General features: G+C 53.3%; 1 protein-coding gene across 2 annotated transcripts; it reads left to right on the forward strand.

Annotated features, from left to right (window-relative positions):
* The first annotated feature begins 656 nt into the window (after positions 1–656).
* On the forward strand, positions 657–16,420 carry ARF1 (ADP ribosylation factor 1). Of its 2 annotated transcripts, none has more exons than XM_041727689.1 (5): positions 657–768; positions 14,426–14,610; positions 14,690–14,800; positions 14,877–15,001; positions 15,160–16,420. In XM_041727689.1, the coding sequence occupies exons 2-5, from the start codon at positions 14,463–14,465 to the stop codon at positions 15,319–15,321; spliced, it is 546 nt and encodes a 181-aa protein (XP_041583623.1). In that variant the 5' UTR covers positions 657–768; positions 14,426–14,462; the 3' UTR covers positions 15,322–16,420. The 2 variants fall into 2 exon arrangements, with proteins under 2 accessions (XP_041583623.1, XP_041583622.1); XM_041727688.1 differs by lacking the exon at positions 657–768 and adding an exon at positions 849–866.
* The last annotated feature ends 223 nt before the right edge of the window (positions 16,421–16,643 follow it).

The raw sequence follows: 16,643 nt of genomic DNA on the forward strand, positions 1-16,643 counted from the left end.
CCGGGATTCTGTGCCACTCCTGGAGGTGTAGACCCCTGAGGGCACGTTGCATGAGGCTTCGAGGCACGTTTCGGGCAGGAGGGAAGAGTCAGGTCCTCCGTGGGATCACAGCCGGGGCCTGAGCCTGGGGCCTGGGGAGCGGCGCCCCTCAGACCAGCGCAAGGAGGCTTCCCGGGGGAGGGGGCTCCTCCTTCCAGTGTTCCGGGACCTCGGCTCGCGGCGACCCCGGGGCAGCGCTGTCCCCAGCCTGGCTGCGCCACTGGACGCGGCTTCTTTATTCGGTCTGCGGCCTGCTCCGTCGGGTGGGCTCTGGGGTCGCGCCGGGGCCCGGGCACCGACTGCGGCCGCGATTCCCACACCGGGCCGCTGGTCCACCGGGACCTGCTCGGTTAGGGAGGGCACAGGCGCCCTTTCGTGCACCGCGGCCGCAGGGCCCTTCCCCACCTCGGCCCTTCATCTACATCAGTAGGTGGGTTTGAGACACCCGCGGTCGGCAAAAAGCGGGGCGCGGGCAGGCTGACTCCGCCCCGGGCCAGGGAAAGCAAGTACGCCCGCGCGGTGAGTCCTCGTCCCCGCGCGCCCGCTCCTGCCCAGAGTCTGCGCGTGCGCGCTGCGGCGGGGAGTGGGCGGAGCCGCAGGCGGGCCCGCCCCGTCCCCCAGCGTCCCCCGCGGCAGGAGGCACTGACGTGGCCGCCGTCAGAGCCGCCATCTTGTGGGAGCGAAACCAACGCCTGGCTCCGAGCAGTAGCCTCGTCGCGGCCGCCGAGGGTGAGGCGGCGGGCCGGGGCCGGGGTCGAGGCCGGGGCTGGGTGGCGGGGGCGGTCCCGGCCCCGCGAGGCCCTGCCCACCGCCGTGGCGGCGGAGCGGTGAGGGCCATGTGAGGCCGGGCGGGGCGGGGGCCGGGGTGAGGCCGGGGTGGCGAGGCCCGAGGCCGGGGCCGGGACCGGGGGCCGGGGGCCGGGGGCCGGGGGCGGGGGCCGGGGCCGAGGCGGGGCGGGCGCGGCGGGCTGGGCCGGGCCGGGGATGGAGACGGGGGCGGGCTCGAGTCGAGTCCGAGGTCGAGGCTGGGATGAGGAACGAGGCAGTGCGGGGGTCGAGGACTGGGCCGGGGGTCGAGGCTGGGCTGGGGTCAAGTTGAGGCCGGGTCGAGGCCGGGGCTGGGGGGAAGGGTGCCAAGAGCGGGCCTGGCGTCGAGGCTAGGGTGGGGGGTCGGGGCGGGTCGGGGCCGGGGCGGGGGCTAGGAGCCGAGAGCCGGCCGTGAGAGGGGACCGCGGCGGCGGCGGAGCCCCGGGCGAGGGTCGGCTGCCCCAGCGCCCCGCCGCGGCCTCGCGCCCCGTAGAGCCGCCGGGGTGGACGCCCGGAAGTCCGGCCCGGGCCACGGGCTCCCCAGGAAGCTCTGCTTCCTGCTCCGCCTGCGAGGCCTCCCGCCTCGGGGTCTCGAGGACCAGGAAACCGAAGCCCGGGGTCCGGGACGCTGCCAAGGTCACGCGAGGGCCAGGGTTTGAGCCCCGTTCCTGTGGGCTCGGAGGACGGGGGTGGGACGGGGCAGCCTTCCCGTACCGGTGCCCCGGGGAGGGGTCCTGGGGTCCGATGGTAGCCTCTGCGGCCCCAGGAAGCGCCGGTGGTGGGGCCAGGACACGGGCCTTGCTTCCCGGCCGCCCGCGGTGGGCAGAGATGGGAAGGCCCTGCGCCCTAGCGCTCACTTGTTGCATGGTGCGGGTGGTGCTGAGCCAGGGGTTAACAAGGCTTGCTGGTTAGTGTAGAGTGCTTAGCTCCGACTGCCCTCTGAGCTCGTGGCACCCTCCCATTTCCTCAAACGTCAAGCAGAATTGCACAAGAAGTCGTTGACAGGAGGAGGGAACGCAGAGCTTTGGGGTGGTCCCGGAAGTCACTGTTAGTGCTGTGCCTTGGGCCTGCTGCTGGTGTTCCAGTGGTCGGTTGTAGTTCTTGTTTCAGAACTAGCAAGTGAGTGGTCAGCACGTTTTTCTGTCTGCTGTTTGCATGGCTGGTTCTGCATTTCTGGCTTTGTGTGTCTGTGTGAAGGACGCCAGGCTGTGTTGTAGCTGTGCTGAGACAGACCTCTCCCAGTGTATTATATGGGGGACCCACTGCGGGGCTGCCGATATCGCTTGGAGTGTCGGCAAGCACGGAGTACCCTAACTGCACAAGCTGGAAATGCATATGCTCTCACCAGCTGGCTCCAGAATTAGAGGGAGTTGAGTGTGTGTTAATCACCAATCTAGCCATTTTGTTAGAGCGTCTTGTCCTCCTCCCCTAAGGATTTGGTCTTGTTAATGGGCTGAACGTAGATGTGCTTCTGCAGAGTTGTCCCTGTTTTCAGGAATGCCTTGCTGGAAATAATCCACATCACTGGGGCATTATGGAGCCTCTGCTTCCTAGGAGGCTGCCTTCAGAGACAGGTGTCCAGATTTGCTACTTCAAAGGACTTGAGGTAGTGGGTTTGGAGAATGGCTGATTCATGTGCTGTCTGATTGCCCCCAAAAGCAGAAATTGGTGGTGTGCCCCTCACAGTTCTGGTTTCTCCCACGTGGTCGAACTGTTAGCTTTGTGTGCTCCACAAAGAGGACATTCAGACCTGCTGAGCTGTGTCTCCCCAGACTGGACAGGCTCGGAAGTCCAGGAAGGCACCCTTGGGCTTCTCTGCTTGTTTCAGTATTGCTGGGTGTGGTCTCCAGTCAGGTGGCCAGAGGGATGAGCCTGTGCAGGTCCATAGCGAGTGTGCTCACCTGCTGTGAGAAGCTGCACTCCATCCTTCCAGTTCTTCAAGAGGGTGTCTTGGTGTGTGAATTTCAGTCTGCTCTCTTTCTTCCTTGGCTTCCTGAAGTTAGGTAAGAGCTTAGGTCCTGTACTCCCATCTCCTTGTTGGCATGGCCGGTATTTGGTCTTGACCCAGTAGTGGATTGAGTGACTTGCTATGTGGCCGGGAAAGAATAGCTTAGGGCACGCATGAGAAAGAGGAAGAGTGGGATAGTGAGCATGTGAGTCCAGAGTATTGGGGGTGGTGGATGGATGGGGAGGAGGCTGAGGGGATTCCAGGTCACGCAAGTGACCCTCAGCTGATTTACGTCGTCCTAGGTGCATATTCTGGTGATTACTAGGAACTCTAAAGCGTAGGTGTAGTGTAACTACTATACAGTTTGTCACTGTCCTGGGAGATTGTGCATGCTCTTGGATGGGTTGGCCTGACGAGCTAAAAGAAATGTGACAAGGTTCACGAAAAGAGCCTCAGAGCTTTGTGTCCTTAGGAGCATCATAGGCCATCCCCTGCAGGCCTGCCTCCCCAACTTCCTTGTGTGAGTCGGGAGCAGTGGCAAACGTCCCTATAGCCCCTTGTGTCCTGGTCTCTGCACACCCTGGCCAGGAGAGCTCAGCAGCCTGTCCACAGAAGATAGGGCAGAGGGGGCTCCTCTCCAGCCCTGACTAAAGAAGAGAAGAAACAAAAAGCACAGAAGCAGAAGGTGGGCTGAGATTTTACAAGCATGGGGGTGATACTGTTTAGGACACAAATGTTTCTATGTATCTCTGAGGCTGCAGAGGTGACCTTTAGTGTACAGCATAAATTAAAGGGAGGCCCACTTAGGATCCACATACATTTTAATAAATTTGCTTCTCATAGGGATGCTAGCGAACTAGAAGGGATTTTAAAAGACAAGTCAAATGTTAAACATCTCATGTCTTTTGGTTTGTAGTACGTGTGAAATCATTTGTGTGGTGCAGTATAAGGAAGTCAAACAGAAAACTTGGTGGTTAGCTCTGTTACCTTTTAACGTGACGTTCTTCAGTATCGCATCAGTTTGACCTAGGTGCAGGTGGCCAAGAAAGCAGTTTCAAGATTCTGCGTAGTCTCATTCATGAGGGGTAGCAATGAAGAGAGACTTAAATTGCCAGCGTTTTGATCACAGGATTCAAAACAGAGGCTGTCTTAAAAATTGCTGCCAACAGTGTGTTTTCCATGTGAATTTTCCTATCTGTAGGTGAGCATGGGATTCCTGATTAATTGAAACTATTAATTCATGTTAAAAAATACCCTATGTTCTGTTGGTATGGGTGGTGAAACTTCGTTGAAAATAATAATAGCTTTTAGTGTTTCTCTCTGTCAAAGTGATGGAAGGTTTTGCCAATTCTTGAGGAGAGTGAAGAAAACATTTAGTACCTGAGGTCCCATGGTATGGGCCCTTGCCGAGATGCACACGCTTGCCATGTCTCTACAGCCCTGATTGCCTCCCTGGAATGTCAGAGGATTGTCAGACTGCCCCAGCATGAAACTCATTGTTGACCTGATGGGTTTTTCCTGACAAACTCGTTTTTTTTTTTTGTTTTTTGTTTTTTTTTTTTTTTTAGGAAAAGCATATTTATAGATGTATGATTAGTCTTTCTACGTTTTAATCCTTCTGGGTCCTGATAGGTGTGGCTTTATGGTTTTTCCTCTGCTCCCTGACAGTTGATCTTATGGGTGAGCAGTGGAGGAAGCCCCACTGGTGGAGCATGAGACAGGGTGGATGGATGTGCGATGTTGGAGAGGGGTGTGAGGACAGAGGGTTAGAAGGGGTCCTGTGGATGTGTGGGAGAAACAGAAAGCTTCTCCCTGCTGGAGGAGCCCTCAGTGCTGAGGCCCTTTGGCAGGAGTGCACCTGGTGGGTTTGGACACCTGCCAGGAGCAGTTTGGGTGAGGAGGGCGGGGAAGCCTACTGCAAGCCAGTGGTCCCAGCACCCTGGAGTTTGTGGGACTGGGAAGAATGCGTTCTGTGTGACCTCGTATCTGTGTTTTGTGTACAGAAGCAACACGTGTGTGTGTGTGTGTGTGTGTGTGTGTGTGTGTGTGTGTGGTTTTAATAGATGTTCTGAATTTTCCATAAATGCGACTACCTTGCAAATCAAGGAAGATTGTATTTTGTTCTTTGTAGAACTTTATTACAGAGTTTCTTTCTGTTTCCAGGAGAAACTTAACTGCTTTGTCGACAGAGCCACCGTGTCCTCAGATCTGAGGCCCTGACATGTGCTGCAGTGGTGTGCATTTGCAGCAGTCTCTGGCAGGTGGTTTGGCGGAATTTGTAGTGTGGTCGTTCCTACTCTGGAAGCACATGTTTGATAATGGGTCACTGCCCTTTATTTCCCCATTTGGTGATAGGTGGAGCAACATGACCGGTTTTTTGCAGTCCAGGGTGTGTGCTGGTTGTGCTGGCTGCCAGCTTCCTCTTGAGATGATGGTGTGGCACATGAAACTCCATGGTGTCAGCCGTGACCCTTGTGAGCACCCTAGCATGACAGGTAGTATGCAGGCATTTGACTCTGACCAGCAGACCCCTTGCTGGTGGGGTGGAAGCCACAGGCTATTGGGATGCCAGAGGGGAGATGAGGGGGCCAGGGCCAGTTCATGGGCAGGTACTGGTGCCTTTCAGAGGGAGGGGTGAGGGCAGTTGCTGGTGAAGCAGGCAGATGGGGGATGAGGGGCACAAATTGAGGTGGTGGGTATCTCTGGGGTTTGGACCCAAGGACCTAGGAGGAGGTTGCTAGGTTATGTTTGGGGTTCAGTCTTGCTGGGAGATCTGTGGGAAAGGAGTCTGCGGGGGCGGGGGGGTCCCTGGAGGCGGTGGTACCAGAATGTGAATGTGCAGGATGCTGACCTGATGGGACCTCCTGTTCATCTGAGGGGCTTCAAGCAGAGGATGGTATGGGCACCAGGGCTGTCTGTGGTTGCAAGTGTGGCCAGAGCAGGAAGAGGCCACCATGGAGAGATGGCCAGACATGAGAAGTCCCCATAAGGATGGTGGCCTCCAGAACAGGACCAGCATGGTAGAGGGGCCCTGAGCCTGAGAAGACCACTGGCAGAGGGCAGATATACTAGGGGATCCCACAGAGGTGCTGAACCTCTGCTGCACTTGGCTTTTCTATGTCCTCAGGAAGGCCGTCCTACAGAAAAGAGATGGGGCTGCTCGTTTATTTTATTTTCAATAATGGTCCCTGGAAGACAGAAGCCAATGGTTAAAGATTAGCTTAATCTGCCCCCCATGCCTCTGTGCTGAGAGAGCCTCAGGGGCCTCCTTGTCCTAGGTGGTTCCCAGAAGGGTATGGGGGGGGAATCTCAGGGCCTGTGTGGTGGGCTTTGGTGACCCCTCTGAAGAGGCACAGTAAAGGTGCAGCAGCCTCAGCACGTGGATGGGGACCCCACCATGAAAGACTCCTCTGAGAACTTGCTCGCGGTGGAGGTGGGGTCAGAGGGCGTATGCTGGCACTCTTCCACTCCCGTTCCCTGGTCTGCCACTTGTGTTTGCTGCATGTTGTTGAAGCTCTGCACCCGGTGCTGCTCTTGTGCAGTTGCTCCTTTCGTGAGTGTGGTGAGGATACACCGAGAAGGCAGCGTAGAAAGGACCATTTCCTATCAAGGTAAGGTCCCAGGTTGAGTGAGCACCTCATGGAGAAGGCACTGGAGTGTCCCTGGAATGAGGTCTGAGGTTTCCTGACCTATCCCAGACTGCTGGTCCTCTGGTTGCCACTGTGGGGGATTGAGCTACAGTTCCAGCTGGCTTGAGAAGGACCAGTAACTAACCCCCTGCAGATTGGTAAGGGTCAGTCCCAGGATGCTTCTTGGGGTGATGGGTGGTTTTTCAGATGCTGCTCTGCCTTGTCACAAATTACTTGAATTCCTCAATTTGCAGCTTAATTTGTTGTGGTTGATGCAAATTTGCTTTTTTAATCTTTGGGGTTTCTTTTTCAGTAACAGGTCCTTCAGACTTTACTGCATTTAGGGTCAGAAGGAAAGTATTTGTGCCCTTAACCTGTAAGTCAGAGTAGAGTGAGGGCCAGGGGTCCCCACCACCAGCCCTGCAGGAGGACCTGGAAGGCAACCCATCGCTGCTGCCCCACCCCAGGGACAAGTCAGGCGTGAGGAAATGGTGTTGGAACAGTCAGTCAGCATCTGCCAGCAGGGCGAATGCACAGAGCTGAGAGAGGCTCCTGACGCAGCATCCTGGCAAGGCCGCAGTGTGTGTGTCTTGTCTCAGATGAGTCGATTCGGGGGCCGACTGACCTGTGTTGAGTGGTCTCCTGTGCATATTGTTCACACTGTGCTAGCTTGTCTGCTTATTTGTTCCCATCCATTCATTTCGGTGAGGTGTTTTGAGGATAGGTTAAAAAATAGTAAAACTTGAAGACTCTTAGTGAGAGGAACTATAGACCTTAAATCTGTTGTTCAGTTAGGAGCTTTGGTCTTTGTAGCTGGTGGCGAGGGGTGAGTTACAGTCCAGCAGTCCCCATGTGGTCTGTTCCCTTTGACAGTGGACAGTGATTCTTGGGCATGTGTGTTACTGTAGAGGAGCTACACTGATAACGAAATTCATTTCTAGCTGTTGCATTTAACTCTGAATCTTTTTTTTTTTTATTTTTTTTTTTTAGCATGGCATTTTTTTTTAAATTATTTATTTATGATAGTCACAGAGAGAGAGAGAGAGAGGCAGAGACACAGGTAGAGAGAGAAGCAGGCTCCATGCACCGGGAGCCCGATGTGGGATTCAATCCCGGGTCTCCAGGATCACACCCTGGGCCAAAGGCAGGCGCCAAACCGCTGCGCCACGCAGGGATCCCCTGAATCTTTTTTTTTTTTTTTTTAAGATTTTATTTATTCATGAGAGACAGAGGGACAGAGACACAGGCAGAGGGAGAAGCAGGCTCTGTGCAAGGAGCCCAATGTGGGACTCAGTCCTGGGTCTCCAGGATCACCCCCTGAGCCGAACGCATTTGCCCAACCGCTGAGCCACCTAGGCGTCCCTTAACTCTGAATCTAAAGCAGGCAAAGGGCAAGCAAATTGCATTTCCCTGGCTGTGCCCTTTGAGTCAGATCTGCCAGCCCCTTCTTCAGCTCTCAGAGGCAGAGCACAGAGTGAGGGCGAGTAGACAGCTGGCCTAAGGGTGCAGAGCAGAGGGATAGTCTCTGCTTGGGTGCCTTGTCCCTTCCTGCTGGAAGTTCCTGCTAGGAGTGGGAGGCTGGGTGACTGTGGTCCAGAGGTGCAGGCTTAACAGTCTAAGTCTGTCCTGGGACATCAGGAACTACAGTGACTAGTTCACAGGACTGGATTTTATAATAGAGACATTCCTAAGAGGAGAATCAGAAGTTCTCCTCATAAGAAAATAATATGTAACTTTGGGACATGAAGGATGTTGACTAGACTTTTGTGATGATCCTTTTGCAGTATATACCTACCCACAGAGTCATTGTGTTGCATACCTGAGACTCGTTCAGTGATGTGTCCGTTATGTACATAACACTGGGTGGGAGAAAAGATTACAGTTTAATTGCATCCACTGAGTGCCAGGCTGAATACTCGCCCCTGTGAGCATGTTGATCCCTGTCTTTTGTCACAGTTGTGTTAGGAGTATGAGACGTACCTCATCACTAGTACTGGCACAGACTGATTCTATGAAATAGGGATGATGTGTCATGTACTGCTCAGCTGCCGAAGCAGCCTGTGCTACTAAGTGGAGTTTTGGGCTTGCAGGCAGAGTGATGACCCGAGACTGGGGTCCTGAGTTGGTGGGCAAAAAGCTGCTTTGTGGCACATTGTGATCATATCACCAACAAACCCCTTTTACAGTCAAATTCTACATGTTGGGTGAGTTGGGCTTTTGAGTGTCTCTGCACATAGGTGGCTGCTAGACACAATTTGCTTGTTCAGGAAACCCTTAGAAAGTGATCCCCAAAAGGAGAGAAAATGAGTGAAACTATCAGTGAGGGTGACAAAACATGAGAGACTTTGGGAAACGAACAAGGGGTAGTGGAAAGGAAGGTGGGTGGGGGGTTGGGGTGACTGGATGACGGGCACTGGGTGGGGGCACTTGCCGAAATGAGCACTGGGTGTTATACTATATGTTGACAAATTGAACTTATATATATATATATAAAATATATAGGAATATGCTCTCCTGGGCACACACACAAAAAAAAGTGGTCCCCAATGCATATCAGCTCCTAGGGAAAGTCTTTGGTTTGTGAATTTCTTTTCCATTAGATATCAAGTGAGAGTCTGGACTGCGGAGTTGCACATTTTACAGTGTGTAACTCAGGCCCAATAAACCTGACTTTCACAAAGGTGGAAAGAAGAAAAGCTCAGGTGTCTCCCACCTTTTCATTGGAGTACAGGATTCATCCATCTGAACTCCCCATTCCCAGTACAGAATGGAGCCCAAACCCTCAAGTCTTTGCCTCCCTGGGTCACGTTTTCATTTTCCAAGTCAAACTCAGGTTGTTGGTTTCTTTGGGCTAACGACTGCAAACAGTTCAGGTTCTGTTGGTAATCACCTCTGACGGTTTCAGGGAAGGTAGCAGACTTTCTTCCTTTGTGTCTCCTGAAACCTCACAGGCCTGTGGAGGGGATGCCGAGGCTGCACTTTTCCACAGCAGCTAAACCAGTCACGTTGTGTTCATTTATCGGAGTGGAACAGTTGTAAACTCACGGAGCTGCGTTTTTATCTCGTTGGACTGGCTTGCCCAGGGAGGCCCCGTTGTTGGCGTTGGCCTGTGGCCAAGTAGACCTTTGCATCCGAGAACAAAGGCCACCACCTTCTTTGCTTTACATTTTTCCTGGTCCTAACAGAGGAAAAACTCATTCCTACAGGGCTGTGGGGTGGCACTCATCCTCCCAGGAGGGAGCTTTGGTGACAAAGTCCATGTTTTCATTGCTCCCTGATGCAGAGAATCATCACCGTAAACCTGAAGGACGGGTTTGGACTTGAGCTCAAGGGATTCTGGTGGCAGAAGGTGTGACATAGCACCTGGGCCAGGTGTCCTGCATGTTAGAACCTGTGCCGAGAGGCCACAGGATGGCTCTGGCGGTCCGTGTCAACTGTCTCCTGTGGCAGATGCTGTGCTAAGTCTTGACCTTTTGCAGAACAGGAAATGGTAAACCCAAGACTTTATGCTCATCCCCAGCCCCCCTGGGGGGCTCTAGGACTTCGGGCAGGACAGGGACCACATTTGGTCTTGAGAGCTCATCAGAGGAGGCCAGGGACAAGGTGGGGGCCCCTGGGACCTTGTGTCGATTGGTAAGAACAAGATCCAGTAACGCTGAAACAAGTAGACCCCAGTCCCCTGTCGTGGCTCCGCTCTGAGGGCTGTTTCTAGATGAATGTGCTGCAAACAGTCCTAGTTTGTCTGCTTTGGGCCCTGGCCTCAGCCCCTGGATCCCAGCAGTAACAGTAATGGAACTGTGATTGAGCCAGCTGGTGACTGGCTTACATTTTCCCACAGGAAATCTTTTTTTTTTTATTTTTTTTATTTTTTATTTATTTATTTATTTTTTTATTTTATTTTATTTTATTTTTTTTCCCACAGGAAATCTTAAAACGCTATCTTTATTGTTCCTTTTCATCCCTGGGTGTTTTTGTGTACCTGTCATCGCACCTGTCATCAGTAGGATTGCCAGGCCCCAGTTTTTAGCCATGCGCATAGCGCTTTCCCCTTCTCTGGAACTCTGCCTTCCTGCTCTAGCCTGTGCAGGAGCCCCCCCGGGCTCCCCTCACCTGTAGCCACCTACTTGGAGGCTTGCATGTCTGGCCTTACCTTTGCTCTGCCCCTCCCCTGCATTGCTACTGTGGCTGGGTATTATAGACTTGGAGGTTGAAAGCCCTGCTGTGTCCCTTCCATAATGTGCTTTGACCCCTGGTGTCCTGAGTAGATCTGTTTCAGTGTTTGTACCCCAGGCTCCCTCAGTCTGGAGGTTTCTGTTTTCCTGAGCTGGAACATTTAAGAACTAACTTCTCAAAATTTTCTGTGCTCTTTGTTTTTTGGAGTTTCTGTTAAATGTTATTTTGTTTAAGAATTTCTGCTCCCCCTGCCCCAAAGACTTTGGAGCAGTTTCTGGCTCCAGTAGAATTGAGGGAAAGGATTAGAGAGCTCCTGTTTGCAGTCGCCCTCAGGTTAGCGTCCCCACCAGAGAGAGGATGCATGGGTTCCAGCTGATGGACCCGCACTGGTGCTACATCACCCAGAGCCCGCCCACACCCCTGTCTTCCAGGTTCACTCCTGGTGCTGTGCCTGCTGTGGGCATGGACACATATGGGAGGATGTCTCAGGGTCACACAGTGGTGGTTTCGCGGCCCCAAAGCTCTGTAGTGCTCCCCGAGTCTTCCCCCCTGCCCCCAGGCGCCCACAGAGGGGACCTGTCTCCTGTGTCCACAGCCCCGTCTTCTCCAGGACGCCCACACTTGAAATCACAGAGTGCGTGCCTGCTGGGATGGGCGGCTTTCACCCAGTAACCCACCCCTCAGGTTCCCCCACTGCTCCTTATGGTTTAGAAGCCCGTTTGTTCTCAGCACTGAGTCCTGTCCATTGTGTGGACGGCCCAAGGTGTCTGTAGGCATTCACAATTCCCGGTTGTGGCGATTGTGGTAAAGCTGCTGTAAGCCCCCGAGTCGGGATTTGGGGATCTGCTTTGGGACAGTGCCTAGAAGCTCCATGGCTGGGTTGTAGCGGAAGAGCATTTGGTTTTGCCAGAAGCCGCCGAACTGTCTTCCAGAGCAGCTGTACTGTCCTACAAACCACCAATGAGGCATTAGAGTTCCCGTGGCCCCACATCCTCACTGGCAGGTGGTGTCACCGGGTCGTGGGTTTGGGCCTTTCTAATAGGTGTGTAGTGGGCAGCTCTGATTTGCATTTCTCTGATGACGTATTATGTGGAGAGTCTCTTCATGTGTGCATTTGCCATCTATATGTCTTTGGGGAGGTGTTTGGTCTTTGGTCCATTTTACGATTTTTCTTTTTTTAAGAGGAGGAGGAACTGCAGGGGTAGAGGGAGAGAGAATCTTAAGCAGGCCCCGTGCCCATTCTGGAGCCCAGTGAAGGGCTCAGTCCCATGACCCTGAGATCATGACCTGAGCCAAAATTAGGAGTTAAAAGCTCAACTGATGCAGCCACCCAGGTGTCTCCCATTTTATAGTTCCGAAATGCAATTGAAATTTGCTTGTTGGGCAGCCGCGGTGGTTCAGCAGTTTAACGCTGCCTTCAGCCCAGGGCGTGATCCTGGAGACTCAGGATGGAGTCCCACATAGGGCTCCCTGTAGGGAGCCTGCTTCTCCCTCAGCCTGTGTCTCTGCCTCTCTCTGTGTGTCTCTCATGAATAAATAAATAAAATCTTTAAAAATTTTTTTAAAAAAGGAAAGAAAAGAGAAATAAAAGAAAAAGAAAAAAATTTGCTTGTTACTGAATTTTAAATGGTCTTTTTGGGTATTTCTTAGACAACAGTCCTTGATGTTGCACATGTTTTCTCACAGTCTGGTCAGTCTTACTCTCTTGACATGGTCTTGCCCAGAGTGGAAGTTTGTAGCTTTAATGAAGTCCCCCATGTCAGTTGTTTCTTTCATGTTTCATGCCTCTGGTGTTGTGTCTAAAAAGACACTCCCATGACCAAGGTCAATGTGGACCTTTTAAATTGCTCCTAATCTTTTTTATCCATCGTGTGTGTGTGTGTGTGTGTGTGTGTGTGTGTGTGTGTATTTCACTTTGGCTGTCAGGTCTGCCAAGAACCTTTCCCTGTGTCCAACACCCTGTCCTTGTTTTTTCTGCATCAGATCATCACCTTGTTGCCTTGGGGCTAGGTGTGGGTTGCGTGGTTGTTTTCAATAGTCTTCTGTCCCCCACCCCCCCCACCCCCAAATTCTTTTCCTTTCTTCCATTGGTAGGTTTTTAAAGGGAGCTAGGCCATGGCTATTCTGGGTCCTCCTGAAACGAGCAGCCATAGGTCCTGCCCTGGCTGGGAGGCCGGTGGGGTAGAGTGCCTGTCTGTCCAGCACCTCACCTGCCAAGGATACAGGGGGCAGCAGGGCCCCTGGTTCAGTTGCTCTAAGAAGGTCCCTTCCCTGCAGAGCTGAGGACACACATGATGAGGTCAGGCCCACCCACCCCACCATGGCTTCTAGAATGCCTTGTCGCCCTCTTTTTCTTTTTGTCTTTGTGGGTTGGGTACCTCTTCATTAGTGATTTCAACAGTGAACTGAGAATGAACATGTGTGTTCCCCAGAGAGTATATGTTAGGAAAATTGGCTGAGGAAAAAGGAAATGTTGCAGTAAAGATTATTTTAAATTATAATTTTGTGAATAAATACTGTTCACAACCAAAAGAATAAAAACGTCAAAAATGCATTGAATCCAGGCGCCCAGCTGGCACAGTCAGTAGAGCGTGCAATTCTTGATCTCAGTGTTGTAAGTTCAGGCCCCACATTGGGGGTAGAGAGGACTTAATTATAAAATTTTTTAACAACTGAAAAAAGTGTACTCAAGCCTGTTGGAAGGCCTCCACTGGGCATGCCTGGAGCCACCACAGCATCAGACCTACCACATAAAACAGGAATGTCATTGCCTCCTGGATCCTAGGGGCCAGTGCTGATGGACTGGTTGTAGGAATGATGAGGCAGGTTTGACAGTCATTCTGGTGGTGATTCGGCCAGAGTGTGTTGGGTGCTGAAACTAGGGGGAGTGGGAATGTATATGTTCTCACCCAGTGCTCACTGGTGATGAGGGCTGAACATAGTGGAGCCCTGGTGATGCTACCTGAGCCTGTCATCAGAAGTGACATGGAGGCAGGCCTGCATCCTCTCCATGCTCCAAAGCCTGGGGTCTCCTGACCACTCCTAGGGACAGCTGTGCATGGCTGGGCTCCTTCCACCTCAGGACTGCTCTATCTGCCTGCCTGCCTGGAACACACTAACATTCTGTCCACACAGACAATTGCTCTTGTCTGAAGGCTGCCCCACACCCTGCTACATGGCTTTGCTAGGTGTTAAAAACCTAGATGCCTGGGCAACCTGCATTTGAGCAAGTGACTGTCTCCCAAGTCCCTGTTAGGAAAGGAAACTAGAATGAAAGTACCTCCCTGTGGAGGGGTCAGGCCAGGTTTCTGCTCTCAACGAGGGGACCCTGGGGCAAATAGTCCCTGATGTGGCCTAGGGGCTACTTCCACCCTGGGGTGAAAGTCCCCGCCTGACAGGTTCCCCCTCGGATGTCATGGCTGTTGTGCTGTCCCAGGGCCCAGGTCCTGCCTGTGGGTGAATGCAAAGCTTCAGTTTGTCAGTGAAGGTGGGCTCTGGCCTGTGTCACTGCTGGGATGGTTGTTGCAGCCGCTTTGCCGATACTCTGGAGCATCTCACATTCACTGAAAGCATTCCCCCCTCCATGTGTCATGTGTTATATATCACGCCCAGGGCAGGTGGAACAGATGTGGGCATCATTTTCTGGTGACAGCAGCCTCTGGCTTCGGTCATACCTGCCCTGAGATCCCCAGAGCTCCCATGTAAGGGCAGGACTCCATGTCTGCTGCTTGGGAACCAGGTCTCATCTGGTGCTGGAGGGAGGGCCCCAAGCTGTTCCTACACTGCTGGCCCTGAGCAGCACAGAGACCCAGGACTCCTGTCTCTACAGGTTTCTCTGGCCAGTGTTGCTCCCACCAGTCTACAGCATGGGAAATATCTTCGCAAACCTCTTCAAGGGCCTTTTTGGCAAAAAAGAAATGCGCATTCTCATGGTGGGCCTGGATGCTGCAGGGAAGACCACCATCCTGTACAAACTAAAGCTGGGTGAGATCGTGACCACCATTCCCACCATAGGTGAGGAGGGGGGGCAGTGGGCGTGGGGGGACGGCGGGGGCAGCTCTTCGCGAGGCTCACCCAGGTCATGCTCCCACAGGCTTCAACGTGGAGACCGTGGAGTACAAGAACATCAGCTTCACCGTGTGGGATGTGGGTGGCCAGGACAAGATCCGGCCTCTGTGGCGCCACTACTTCCAGAATACACAAGGTGAGCAGAGGGGCTATGGCCCGAGGGAGAGGTCGGGGTGCCTTTGGTGCTGGTACTAATGCCCACGGCTCCGCAGGTCTCATCTTTGTGGTTGACAGCAATGACCGGGAGCGTGTGAATGAGGCCCGTGAGGAGCTCATGAGGATGCTGGCGGAGGATGAGCTCAGGGATGCCGTCCTGCTGGTGTTTGCCAACAAGCAGGTAGGCGCACAAGCGGGACCTGGCTGCCAGCAGACCGTGCCCTGTGCCAGTGGACGGCTTGCAGGATGGGGGCAGGGGTGGGGCAGCCAGGGGTCCCAGGGCAGGAGGGCTGGTCCCTGCAATCTGCTGACCCCAGGCCACTGGGCCTCTCTCACCAGGACCTCCCGAACGCCATGAATGCAGCTGAGATCACGGACAAGCTGGGGCTGCACTCCCTGCGCCACAGGAACTGGTACATTCAGGCCACCTGTGCCACCAGCGGGGATGGGCTCTATGAGGGACTGGACTGGCTGTCCAATCAGCTCCGGAACCAGAAGTGAGCCGCGTCCCCCTCCCCTCACTCCCTCCTTCCACCCTGCTTTACTCTCATGTGGTGTGAGTGCCAGAAGCTGTCTCCATGGTTGGTCACAGTGTGCTTCACCATGCTGTAAATGTGCAGACGCAGCCTGCAGCCGGGTTTTTATTTAATGTAAATAGTTTTGTGTTCCCAACGAGGCAGTTTCTGGTACTCCTATGCAATATTACTCAGCTTTTTTTATTGTATAAAGAGAATCAACCCACCGTTCAATACTGAGAAGGGATTTAGGCACATGGGGCCTCCGGGAGTCGCTGTGTGAGACCAGCCTGGCACACCTCCTCTGGGCATTAGGTCTATGTTGAGATCCATTTTGGTGGTTGGTTTTTAACCCAAACTCAGTGCATTTTTAAAATCATTACAAATACAAGAAAAGGAGAACACTTGAACACACAGAAGGGAGATATGTGCCTAGTGTAGGTTCTGCAGTGGCAGCCAGAGTCCAGTCCACCAGTGGGCCATTTCCCGTCGGGAACGTGAGACAGGGCAGAACCAGCCACGGTCCATTCTGCATGGTCACAATAGGGTCCCTGTGATCGCTCTTGTCTCGGGTCATCCTGTATCCCCTAGCATTTGTGCTTGTACTTGTGCTTACACGGCTGCCCAGGAGATGGGCTGGGGGCTGCATCACCGCTCACGGACCCCTCGGAGGGACCCCGGCCTCCCTGGGGGCAGTGTGGGCATTCTGGCTTCCTCTGGGCTGCCTGGGGTCTCACCAGCAGGAGTGCGGGCGGGCAGGCCAGTCATCCCAGCACCTCAGCCCCGAGCCCCGGGAGCCCTGGTCTACATGTGCTTTCACTCCCTCAGCCTGCAAGGGTCAGATTTGCCATCAAAACAACGACCTCTACTGTTTTCTTTTGTATTTTGATAAACACTGAAGAAGCTGGAGCTGTTCAACTTTATCTTGGGGAAGTTCTCAGAACTGGTTTATTTGGTGTCGTGGAACCTCTTACTGCTTTCAATACACGATTAGTAATCAACTGTTTTGTATACTTGTTTTCAGTTTTCATTTCGACAAACAAGCACTGTAATTATAGCTACTAGAATAAAATCTCTTAACTATTTCATGGCTTTCCAGTGCTTGGGTGCCACTGACCCACACTTACCACTGTGCACAGAGGATGTCACTGGCTAGGGACCTACATTGTGTGGCTCACTGCTCCCTGTGTTAGGTGTGCATATGACCCAGCGCCCTCTCATCATCCACCCGCTGACTGGTAGTGCAGCCCCTGGTCCTGGTCTATTCTGTGGTACTGGGACATGGAGGGACAGCAGGGTCACCACACT

This window comes from Vulpes lagopus, chromosome 13, assembly GCF_018345385.1.
Source record: "Vulpes lagopus strain Blue_001 chromosome 13, ASM1834538v1, whole genome shotgun sequence".
Lineage (NCBI taxonomy): Eukaryota > Metazoa > Chordata > Mammalia > Carnivora > Canidae > Vulpes > Vulpes lagopus.

Excerpts from the sequence above, each read along its gene's own strand:
- ARF1 (XM_041727689.1), top strand. The coding sequence starts at position 14,463 with ATGGGAAATATCTTCGCAAACCTCTTCAAGGGCCTTTTTGGCAAAAAA. Across the intron at positions 14,611-14,689 it reads GACCACCATTCCCACCATAG|GCTTCAACGTGGAGACCGTG; the intron begins GTGAGGAGGGGG and ends ATGCTCCCACAG. Across the intron at positions 15,002-15,159 it reads TGGTGTTTGCCAACAAGCAG|GACCTCCCGAACGCCATGAA; the intron begins GTAGGCGCACAA and ends CTCTCTCACCAG.